General features: G+C 32.0%; 1 protein-coding gene across 2 annotated transcripts in view; it reads left to right on the top strand.

The window, feature by feature from the left end:
* LOC106686806 (cationic amino acid transporter 2) overlaps positions 1 to 12675 on the top strand; it is a 104070-nt gene that overhangs the window by 72513 nt on the left and 18882 nt on the right. For both annotated transcript variants that reach the window (XM_014430338.2, XM_014430339.2), the window contains exons 3-4: positions 3144 to 3272; positions 11900 to 12055. In XM_014430338.2, coding sequence (XP_014285824.1) covers positions 3144 to 3272; positions 11900 to 12055 — 285 coding nt within the window. The remainder of the gene's footprint in view (positions 1 to 3143; positions 3273 to 11899; positions 12056 to 12675) is intronic.

Here is a 12675-nt window from a genome sequence, read left to right as displayed (position 1 = left end):
ATTTATGTAATATTAGCATAGAGTATACGTTGTCACGGAAATATGTCGCCTCGGCTCGAAGCGCCGAGGCCTACACGGGCACGGTTTTTTTAATTATTTATTTAATGTAATTTACAAATGTACAAAATAATACAATAGGTAAATATGTTGTATGTTTCATATACACTTGAAAATCTTGGGAAGGAACCACCCCTGGTGGTACGTCCTTTTTTAAAATTCATTTTCTTTACGCAAACAATAGACTCTTCAAAGAAAACGATTATAAAAAGGAACTTCCTTACGTATTATCAAACTCGTTTTAGCTAACTATGCACTTCGGTTCATAAAACATGAATAAAATCACATTTAATGTGGCAATTATTGTTGAATATTAAATGTTTGAAAATTGTATCTCGAGTACTAAAGCTTTGATCATTCTAAATTTCCCTTTAAGAGAGAAGCTAAGTTAATACTGGAGTTAACCAGTCCACTTGTGCCACCTACTGAGTTGAATTTTAATTTACATGAGAATGGCACTTCTAATTCAACCTGTAACCATTTTGCCTGAGGTCATCACTTGTGATGAAATAGTTGTAATGAAAGCATCAGTGAAGCTAGTTTACAATACTTGTCTACATGGATTTCATCATGCGAGGGGGAGATAACGGAGTGTCTTCCCTGCAATAATTCATCTTCCTTCGTGGCCCGATAAACCATGTAGTAAGGACCTCCTGGATGAAGTCGAATCCACTTAGGCCACTGCAGCGGAGTGTGTTGAGCAGTCACCATCATAACTTCGAGTTTGGAGCGCCGCTGCTTGACTTTTAATTCATGTTGATCCCAGGCAACGAAAACTCGACTTCCATATGTTAGAATACCATACCACGTTATTAGTTAGAAAATGTCGGTTATCTATTGTATAACCTAACAAATATCGTAAATACCAGATTTCAAATAAACAAAAGAAAACTTCGTTTTCTTTAAAAAGTCCTGTTGCCTTCCAATCATGGTTTGGTCTATATACCTGACTTGTGTAGATCCGTCTTTCTAATCGTTTTGTCAATATAAACTCTGTAAATGTACCCAGCCATCTTAATCTGCCAAACCTGATAATCCTCACATTAGCCATTCGAAATTGTTCATGTTTGTTCCCATCAACTGCTATTCCTGGTCAATATCGGATATTGCGCCAAATTTCGTCTTAAAACGTGAAGCTCAAATCGATGAAGGGCCTAAAATAATGGAGCTTACAAAAAACTCTAAAAGTTGAAAATTTTCAGGTATGAGAAGCTCCAGTAAACTTCGAAAGCTTTGGTAGTAAGAGCGATAACTTGTACTTAAATTTCGTTTAAGCTCTATTAAGGTAGGTAAATTTTCTAAAAATATTCATTAGAAGGGCTTATTTCTGGAAAAATTTCCATAATCTCTTCCACCAGCAAGTTGAAAAATCCTGTCAAAATTACTGGAAAATTTTAGAAAGGAAGTATTAGCATTAATATAACATACTATGTATTACAGAATTTAGTTAAGTATGACGCAAATTATAAAAATGCTGCTAGATAAGTCATTAAATAACACTAAACCTCTCATAGAATGCCATTAACTTTTAATGATACACTAAAAATGAGTACTAACTTGTTAAAATTACGTGGAGTGTACAAACAATTAATAAGCTCACAATTTTTTATTTAATTAATTATTATCAGTAATATGACGAAAATGTATTGGTAACGTCGTTACCTAGATGAAATAGATCCTTTACTTAGTACAAAGATACTACTGCCGTATACTGAAGAATAGTAATAAGACTTATCTGTTAATCACTCTCCTCTGTACTGTAATAAGGATTATATTAAGACTCATAAATCATCTTTGCTCTTGGTCTGGAAAAAACATTCATTACTCATTGGATTACGAACCATAGACTGACTTTTACTCTAAGAGAAAAAAGTAGTTTATAAGTCTACATATATATACAAAAAAAATGGTTCTCGAGTTGAAACTGTATTGTTTATTCAACACAAATTTGTCAATAATTCATATGGTTAAAATAGATGCAATAGGATAGAGATTATGGTTGCTCAGTGAGTAAGGCGCTGTGCTAGATTAGTTAGATAATTACTTATGCTGTTACTGTAGCTATGAGTCAACCCTGTGGGTTCAGACAGCCCTACCGGAGCACGCTAGCCGCTATAAAGTAGTTACCCTTAGTTGGGGAAAAAACTTGGTGGTTAGGCGTGATCATTGTAACCATTATATTGTAAACATTACCTCATTGTATAGCCTTTGTTCAAACAGTACTCTTCATGGGTGTCAGCGTCATAAATTTTATTTTATTTTATTTTGAGAAAAGGGATAATCCTATCCAATCCATTTTTCAAATGTTGATTTCACATATAAAATCACGTGTTTCTAGGCGAGATCATTTCCTATGAATGAAACCTCGATAGTTTTTAGCATGTTCATTCTGCTTTTGCATCTAACATATGTTTAGTCTAATATATTATGCCTGATCGCATTCCAATTCAGGGCTGAATGTTATTGCAGCAGTTCCTGCCCGAAAAGAAGTAATTGTCTTCTTAACATGGATAGGAGTATTTTAAGATGGGTGACAGGTCTAAATAAGCATCTCTATAAAATGAGATTGAAAGAGTCCTCTGCAGATTCTGCAGGAAGGACGAAGAGACTGCTTACCACATCATTTGTAGATGTGATGCAGTACCAAGAACACGATTCCTCATCTTCGGTGAGGATCATATCATGGACCCCAAACTTTGCGAGACAGTGGATCCTTACACAGTGTCCAGATTTGCAAAATCAATTGACCTGTTATGAGCAGAGGAGGGACGACGTACAATAAGTCCTCTGTGGCCACGGTGCTTCTTTGCCGGGGGGAAAAAAAATTATTGCAGCAGTTGAACATTCAAGTATCAGGAGCGGTGCTTGATCAGAAAGCTGGGGGGTTGACTGTTATTTTTTTGTGAACCCTTTCCCCTCCCAAACACCTCTAAAAACCAAAAATAAATTTAAATTTTCCCATACTCCTTTAAAAAGGTGAGTAAACAGTCGTTTCTGCGATTCAGTACAACATGATGTTAAAATAATTTAAAGTTTTACTAATCACTACCGTATGTATAAATTTATAATTTTCTTTTCTTCTTCAGGTATCTGCTACGCTGAGTTCGCTGCTAGGGTTCCCAAAGCAGGTTCAGCCTACGTGTATAGCTACGTCACCGTGGGTGAACTGGCAGCCTTCGTCATTGGATGGAATCTTATCCTGGAGTACGTTATTGGTAAGTTCTCAAGATAATTCTCACAGAAACCTGTGTCTTACCAAGATGTCCTTATCAGTACAATCACTTGAAAGGAAAGGCCAAAGATAACATGAGATTTGCACTCATCATAAGCATGTCAAAATCCTTATGATTTAAATGCAGCCGGAAACATATCAATTCAACTACAATATATCTATTAATACATGTAAGCCCCCCTTTTTTTCTCAGTTTTCTGCAATATAGGTCAACCAGCAAACAAACAGGAAAATTATCGATTCATTTATGCTGTAGTGATATGCTTTACGATTTTAATGGTTTTTTTTTTTTTATTTTTGAGAATTTTATTTAAATATTTGTGGGGTGTTCCGGACTAAGCTAGGTTTTTTATTATCGACTCCCTCTTGGTTTCAGAAATATTTTTTTTAATTATTTAGAGTCGGAATTTTTTAAACCCAGCCTCATTGAATACCTGTAGCATAAGGAGAACCATCATTAAGAATTTCAGCTTCATAGGCAGTCATTTTTGAGATATTCTAATCAATAAGTAAACGAGTTAGTGCTTAAAGAATAAACACAACTGCTTTGTTAAGTAGGGAGATAGAGATGAAATAGAAACTTATTCTCTACAACTTGTGCAGATTATTTTAAAATAAACTTGAATCGACTCGCTGTTCTTTTGATGGTATACGTCTCATTTGGATTTTTTTTTTTCGATCCCTCTAAAACAGAAAATGAACTTGAACACTGATCAGTGAGCCAGTGTGTAGTTATCGATAGGTACGGCTCGGTTTCATTACACGGAACATGTTACTTAGAGCACTTGGTATATCACTTCTCCAATCCTATTCTATACATAATTTACTTCATTTTCTTTCTAATGTATAAAATGATTCGTGTATGTTCATTATTTTGAATTTCTTTAACAAATGTTAACGTTCAAACGTATGATTTGTGCTCTCACTATAACGAGTGTTTCCTGACTAAACTAATTCTTCTATCCTGCGCAGCTCTTCTATTCGTTCCAGATCCTGTTAAATGAGCACTTGAGTGTTGTGGGAGATATTCATATTAGGTATTCGTTAGGAATGATTCTGGATGGTCCGAAAAATAATTAAAACAGTTTGATCCACAGGAAAGAGATGAATACTCCCATAATCATCTCTCTCACTACCTTCCCTACAAACATATAAAAAATACTTCTCAATATTTATAGTTATAGTTATTTAAAAATACACAAACCTTTTTCTGCACTTTGTAAAATACTTTTTGTACTTCGTATTTTGTCTCCTAATATATAAGAATGAAAAAATATTTTATTTTGTATTTTGAAATACTGCCTAACTCTGGGTCAAATGCACATGTTAGTTTTTAATAATTTTGCGTTAAAAACAACTAGTATAAAAAGTGATGTCAAATTTTTTTTACAATGCAAACAATAAATTAGGAAACAGAACGAACCTTTGTATTCTATAAAATCTATAGAAATGAATTTATAAATTTTTTTTTGACAAATATTGTTTATTTCAACCGAAATACAGAGACAAATAATCAGAATTTTTTTTTTCACTGGTTACCGAGAAGTGTGTTGCTTACTATAATTACATATGTATATTTGTTCACAAAAAATACTATAAATCTCCATCTAAGCCTTTTTAAGCTTTTACGAAGGAATCCTTTATGAATCCGTTAATATTTGGAAAGTTAAAATCTAAATGTAATGTGCTTATTTTGAAATCGAGATGACAAATTGTGCAAAAATGTAAAAAACTTTTTAGCTGCTCTAAAAATATAGTACACCCCACGTAACTCATCTTCTATATTGTCTACAATCAGATACTTACTTATTACCCAGCTTGTTATTTTTTTTCTCAAGGAATCTGCAGCTAATATTGACAAATAGATAAAAAACAAAATTATGGTGTTAATATCTTTAATTATCAATGTTTTTACGGCCTATTTTTGAAGGGTTATGTGAGGAGCATTGTTTGTTTTATGATAAATGGATCAGAGACTGTTATCTTTGGGATTAATAACATTCTCTAACAGTTAAATTTTACAAACATATGTTTAGGATTAGAAGTGTTTGAGATAGCACTACGTCACTGTCGCATAGTGTGTACGTGTATCTCGAAAGTTTACAATTAGCGATAAGAGTGGAATAAAATTAATAACCGACGAGACATGTGGCATAAATACAAATCCATAGCTTTGAAGTCAAGAATATGTCTTTGTTTTTTGTTTTTTTTATCATTCAAAGGTTTACTGAGACATCAAATCTTAAGCGATGAACGATTATTTTGGTGAAAAGTCAGTTCATTCCAACATAGGAAAATTTGGATGTCACTACTCCATAGGACGTCGTGACCTTCCTAAATTCGTTCAGAACGACTCTAAAAAAATTCTTTAAGTACAAAATTATCCGCTAATAATTTTACATGTCTAGTGGGATAAATCTGTTCGAGATAGATTCACAATACAACAGCCGGGTGGATCTACATAGCAATTAGTTTACTTGTGGCAGCCCTCTAAAGTAAAAGTCGATATCAACACTAAGAAAAAAAAGTATAATAACTTTATAAGTAAGTTTTGGTTTGATAAGTGGGCAAATATATTATAGATGGTTAATTCAACAACCTGTAAGACGATTTATGGTTTTTTTGTGTAAACATACCTTTTTTCATGTTTCAACCCTCAATATGGCGTTCAATTAGCTTTTTTCTACTTTAAATGTTTATGTGGCCTTCTCATCCGTACAAGAAGGAGAAATGGCCTTATGAAGTCGTTTTGAACGGCTATATTAGTTAGGCACTTACAACAACTTTTAACTAGGGAAATATCTAAAATGAACCAGAACCTCTGAAGGGTCCAATAGGAATTGGCCATGCAATAAGAATAAACAAGAAATATAAAATAAGCGAGGAGTTTAACAATAGAAATCAAACGTAACTAAGATCAAAGAGAAAAATATTGTTAAATGGCCGTAACTAAAGAATGAAAAACAATCAGAAAGGATTATCGAAGTAGCAAGAGGAACCAGTACTATGTGGTACCTCGTTCGATGAAGACATAGCAGATAATTACGCTCTGTACGGTGAAAATTTGATTGAAGATTGGTTTCAATGTCTGATTGCTGATTTATGGAAAAAATCAAGCATATCATGATATGCTGGAAAAGATGTTGATTCTTTATAGACTGGTTTTAAGTAATTATAATACCAATAAAAGTATCAATAATAGCTAATAAAATTTGATACTTTCTTAAAAATGATCTCAGTAATTGATTTCGCTGCCCATAAACTACTTGATGTGTGCTTAACCTATTATACCCCTCATTTTGGAAACGATAATATAGCAATAACGGTAAATATAATATAGTGGTAGGCGGGCATGTTGAACAGCTTTCTAGCTGGATTGATAATATTGAGTTCCGAATTCGTGGGTTGAGTTTTATATTCTTCTACTCCCACGTAATAAATCTAGCTCTTTCCTTATAGGCCAAGAGATAAGTTGTTGACTTTTTGGATGAACCGCTCTGCCCCGGTAAATTATAAAAGGGTGTTGAACCCAATATACAGGGGCGTCGCTGTAGCAACTTATTAAGGATGATGGAGACAAATATAAAAGTTTCCAACAATTTTGACCCGATTTTCCCAACATACCGAAAGTCTGGAGAGTATTCCCGGAAATTAGCCCTGTTTCTAACTATATTTGAAAAACTAGCCTATCTAAAAATCGCTTTACGAGTAATTTTGATTATATTAACACATTCAATAAATATTGTTTTATTAAAATTTGAAGGAGGTTTGAAATAGGTTCTCAAAATTCCCAACATTAAGGGTTTTTGGTATCATCGGAAGGGTTGACACTTCTCCCTACTCCTTCTGTAACACATTTCGTGACAATACATCCCAATTAAATTAAAACTAAAATATGTACCACTACAGCTCATGAAGAGTTAAGGGTACAGTACTTTGTAAGAAAGTACTGTTACTAGACCCCCGGTTGTGCAAGGAGGTGATTTGGCCAGAATCACGCTCAACAGCCAGATTTTTACCCTAATAAGGGCACCCAATTTAAGAGGCTCGGTGAGCTCCAGAACCCACAGGGTTCACTTACGGCTACATTGTAACAGAAAACATATTTCTGCCCAACCAATTTCGAACCCAGGTTCTTGGAGTTAGTAGCATCGTGCCTTACCACTATGCCACCGCGCTCCCCAATAGCCTTAAAAAATGAAAATATATAAAATTTATTTCTATTTATAAAACAATACTTGGTCTATTTTACTGGATATATATATATATATATATATATATATATTAGTAATTTAAATAAAGTATCAAAAGGATGATAACTACTACGTCAATTAAATTTCTGATATAACGTTATATATTCTAAATAGTTTAAATATATTCAAGTGACTTTTTATTGCCTTTTAATTTACAAAATGTATACATTTTTCTTATCATCACAATGAGGGAAAACTTCTCAACGCTACCAAAATATTTGAATTTGCTCAAAGTAAACACGAGTAATAAATGTTACAGGTTGGTCTAAGAAAATATGCAAACAAATTCACTCTCAAATGAAAAAAAAATAATTTGTTTCATATATCTTTGTTATGAAATAAGTAGATAAGGCGTTTTAATTATTTTTTCAAAAGGAAGAAGGGTAAAGTAAACAAATGTACAGGAAATCAAATTAACAACAAAATTGTAAAAATAAAATAAGTTAAAACTTTATATTTAGATTCAGCACTCCCACAATCTCAAGTATATACATCTCCAACTATAACAAAAAAAATTGTTTCTAACTTGTTAGAAAGAGTAAATTAATTTGTACGTATTACTGGATTAGCTAGAAACCATTATTACTCGTTTATACTTAGATCAAATTAATATGTTTCAGAACCGTTGTAAACATGAACATTCTGTCATTCTGATGCTAACAATAAAGTATACATTTGATAGATTTTAAAGCAATAAAAGGTGTACATTTTAACAATTATAAATACATTGTCTTATAAATTATATTATTTATGAATTCAGAAAAAACATAGTATAGACTGATTTGTATTATTTGGTTTTTAACATCCTTTTGATACCTTACCCTTGGTAGGGTCCCATAGTTATTACGGTAATCGGAGTTTATTTTTGGTTTCAGGACACCAGAAAACAAAAGTACAGATATTAACTCAAAATATATTTAAACGTTTTCTCAAGTAGTTTTATCTGTAGCTTACTACTAATGTAGTAAATTACTACTCAACTCTGGTAACAGCCGTTCTCCAATTTCAGGCGCTTTTTAAATATTGCTCAATTAAACTATCTTAAAGTCTCCTGTTCCCGTTATAAGAGGGATTGCGTTTTTTTGTGTTATGATCTCCTCTTGTGAGATTATGACATGTCGACCAACCTAATCGCTATAATTGTCTGTTTGAAAAGTCAGATAAGTAAGGCTACCATGGAAGGCGGAAGTGGAAGGTTTCAATTTCAGGAGTTTTTTAAATATTGCTCGATTTAACTGTCTTAAACTTTCCTCTTCAGCTTTTAAGCTAATATTTCGAAAGTGATATGGAACCGTCGCTCCCCGGAGGTATTAGCTGGGTGGGTTTGGCGTGGAAGGATTGCCTTTTTTGTGTTACGATCTCCTCTTGTGAGATTGTGACATAGTTTTGCTTGAAAAAAATTGTTTTTGTAATGACTACTAACTGTAGCAGAGAGTTCCTTTTCAAAATTAAAGCACGTGAAAGTGAGTTAAGGCAGATTATGAACAAGATGAATTAAGCAACCTCACCTCCATGAATTTGGAAAATAATTTACTTAAGCCGATTGATAACTATAAATTCACTCATATTTAAAGAGAATACAACTTGGCCCTCCAGGTTACATTTGCTATAGGCCCACACTAGCTTAATCTATCTCTATGTTAGATGAGTTGTTTCACAAGTAACTGATTCAATTGCTTTTGAATGACTTACCCAATGATGACTGATTGTTTTTCAATGGCTGATTCAATTGTTTTTAGAAATGAATATAGTTCAAATTACACAAGTGTTACTTTACGAAGTCTTTACTTGAGTAATTAATATTAAATTATACTTTATATATTTTTTTAAACATTATTACTAATAATGATTATTAGTAATCATGTTACAAAATAAATAATATAGTATAATTTAATATGAATTGTACAGAAATGAATATTAATAATCATGTTAATAAAAAAAAATTATGTGAAACAAAAAACTCTTATTATAATTTAGTTGCCAGAAAGTTATATTTTTATTGTACCTTAATCTGTATTGTAAGATTATTTAAAAGAATTGGAATACTGATCGGATGACGGTCGGCCAGCTGTGTAAATCGGCCTTGCAGACCAGCAAGTGTAGACGCATCGTCGGCTGGTGCCGCCGTGTGCTGTAAGAACTTTCCATGTACCGATTTCTGGAACAAAAGAAGAATGGAATAGCTGGAGACAGGACGTACTATATCACCACTTCTTTACTCAGTTTTGATGAAGAATATTTCGTGATGAAGTAGTCAATTGAAAAAATAATAGGTAGTTATCTATATCAATTAAAACACCCATGCTTTTAATTACATGAAGTTTAAATTTGGTGTGGAGAAATCGGCAATATAAAGGAAAATCTTAAATATTGAAAATATTGCTAGCCATTTTTTCCGAGAGTTGAGAAAAGAGAGAAATATCAAGAAATCGGATAGTGAAGATGATAATATCTAAACAGCAAGTGGTTCGGTTATGAAAGTATTTATGTTTTTTACATAAATAGTTTAGTACATCAGTAGCACTATATTTACTACGCATTTAAAACTGTTATGAACCCAAAGTATTTAGTAATGAATTGGAAGTGTAGGCCTTTATAAGGGCTGCAATAGTCGAAATCGACGTGCAATTTCCTGTCTTTTCAGTCATGTGTGAGAATTCCAGATTAGTCCAAGGTAGCGGATTTGTACAGGGGTAAGAGCATCATTATTAAAGGATACTGTAGGAAAGTCAGTAGGTTTACGACGAACTCAGAACTTCAGTGAAAGTCTAGATCGTTCTATTACACAAGCAGCAACAACTTAAGAAGCTGTTAGGAGATGATTTTCATCTGTTTTTGGTATACACCATGGCTTTTAATTTTGGACCCGACCATAGCCTAGTCTAAACCACCAGCCAGAGTGCGACCGCTCTTCGAGAACATCGTTATCTGGTTCCTATTTATTGATAGTAAAAATAAAATATTCGGGTTTCAACCTTCCCTTATCGCTTGTTCCTAAAAATCAATCATGATTGTTGAACCATTATTTATCGTACTAAAAATAGTAAGATGCCAGATGTGTGAATTTCCATTTTGTGCATTTTATACCGGGAATTATTTTCCTTGGTCAAGTATTTGAGCCTTGATACAATTTTACCATCTAATAAACAATTTTCGAGGTCATCTTGCCCAAGGTTTGTTGACATTTTAATTTACGTTGTGACCTTTAATCTGAACTAAATTGAATATATCCTATATTTTAATCGGTTCAGTAGCCTTGTGTCATCGGCTATTTTATTTTATTGTCAGTGAGAATTTAGCTTTTTGTGAATTCATTTCATTCTATAATTTTAAGATTAGGAAAGCTTTAAAATTTCTGAATGTTCTTTTTTTCTGATGAAGGGTTTTGATACATATAATTAAACACCAATGATGTGAAACATCAAATTCATTTATTGTAAAAAAAAAAAAAAAACTTGTAGAATTAGTGAGTTTCAAGTGGTATCCATAACACTACTAGTTATTTTACTATTATTCTAGTTGATAAAGGAAAACCAAAAGTTGATGGACTTGATGTTTATCTGACTAGCCAGCATATTTTTAATTTAACTTAAATCATGTTTTTTTGCCTACATATAAACTGAAAAAAAAAATTAAAGATCATTATGCCTTTTCCAGGACTTTCATTAACAATGAATCTTTTAGTTTACCCATTTACATCTATATTTTTTTTATTTCCCTCAAATGCGATTTAAAATGTACTATATTGCTGTCATTAATCCATGGTGAGCCCAGGCCCCAGTAATATGTTTCAGTTAGTCATATCTGATGCATAGAGTTTCCATTAGCAATGGACAGTTCAGAGCCAGATTCAGAAATTATCTTCCAAGGGATGCAAAAAACAAATTTTGTGATTTGCAAGCTTGCATCATAAAGGACTACTTTCCCCTGGCTGGTGTTTGACTCCAGTTGTGTCAGATAATTTATTTATTACATGATATCAATCATGCACTGATTCTGTTCTGGGAAGACCCTGGAGCAAACTAGTATGTTTAAAGTAGGTACCTGAACCATCATTGGGTTGAGAGACAAACTTGGCCGTTGAAAATTATCCTAACAAGATCGATTCTTTGTATATATAAAGGTTGTTTGAAAAACAATATTTCTTTACCAAGTATTAAATCACAGACCCTTTAAGGGTTTTAGCAGTACTGTTTTCTTTTTTATATTTTGTATTATATGTAAATTATCTTAATAACAAATAAATAGTTAAGTAAAATTTTATCAATATGATCTATTATTAAAATTATTTTTAAGTTAGAAAATAATATAAAACTATAAGAATAGTAATAATACTTTCTTGTAACCCTCTTTACAGGAACTGCCAGTGTTGCTAAGGCATTCTCAAATTACCTCGATGTTATGATGGACTACAGAATGAATAACACTTTATCTGGATTGCTTCCATTGCATTATGATTTCCTTGCCCCCTATCCTGATTTCCTCTCACTAGGCATTGTTCTAGTATTGACAGGTACTAATATATTTTATTTATCATTATTTTCATGTTTAACTATTTATAATCAATAAGTATCCATACAATAAAAATTATTATACTAAAATAAAAGAAAAAAAAATTATCATGATTTGAATTAGTATTTTTATTTTTTAAAGGTGTCATATAAGACTATATAAGAATTGCAATTTTTTTATTAATTTCACTTTCAAACAATTTTATTTTTATTTTTAATTTACATATGTTTTTTTTTAGTGTAAAGTTAATGAATAAATTTTATGAAAAAGCCCCGAGAAGAATGAATCTCGACAAATAGTTTCACTTGTATATAAGTAGAATTTTAGTAAGATGACTGGGATAATGAAGTGAGAATGAAAAATTTGAAAATGGCCAAGGTTATCAAAAAAAGGCTGAAACATCATGAATATATATAATTTATTTCTACATTTTATTTATATTTTTTATATGTACCTATATTTTTTTTTCTGCAAATTTATTACGTAACTTTACACTCAAAAAACATAAATTACTTTTAGAACATCTATTTTATAAAATAAAATGTTTTTTTTTTCTTTATTTTGGGCAAAATTAATTTTTTATAAAAAGAGATATCTGTGGATTGTTAAATTTCTTTTTTT

This window comes from Halyomorpha halys, unplaced genomic scaffold (assembly GCF_000696795.3).
Source record: "Halyomorpha halys isolate HHAL.00 unplaced genomic scaffold, Hhal_1.1 Scaffold878.1, whole genome shotgun sequence".
NCBI lineage: Eukaryota > Metazoa > Arthropoda > Insecta > Hemiptera > Pentatomidae > Halyomorpha > Halyomorpha halys.
Note: the sequence above shows the minus strand (reverse complement) of the source record. Positions and strands in the feature narration are given on the sequence as shown.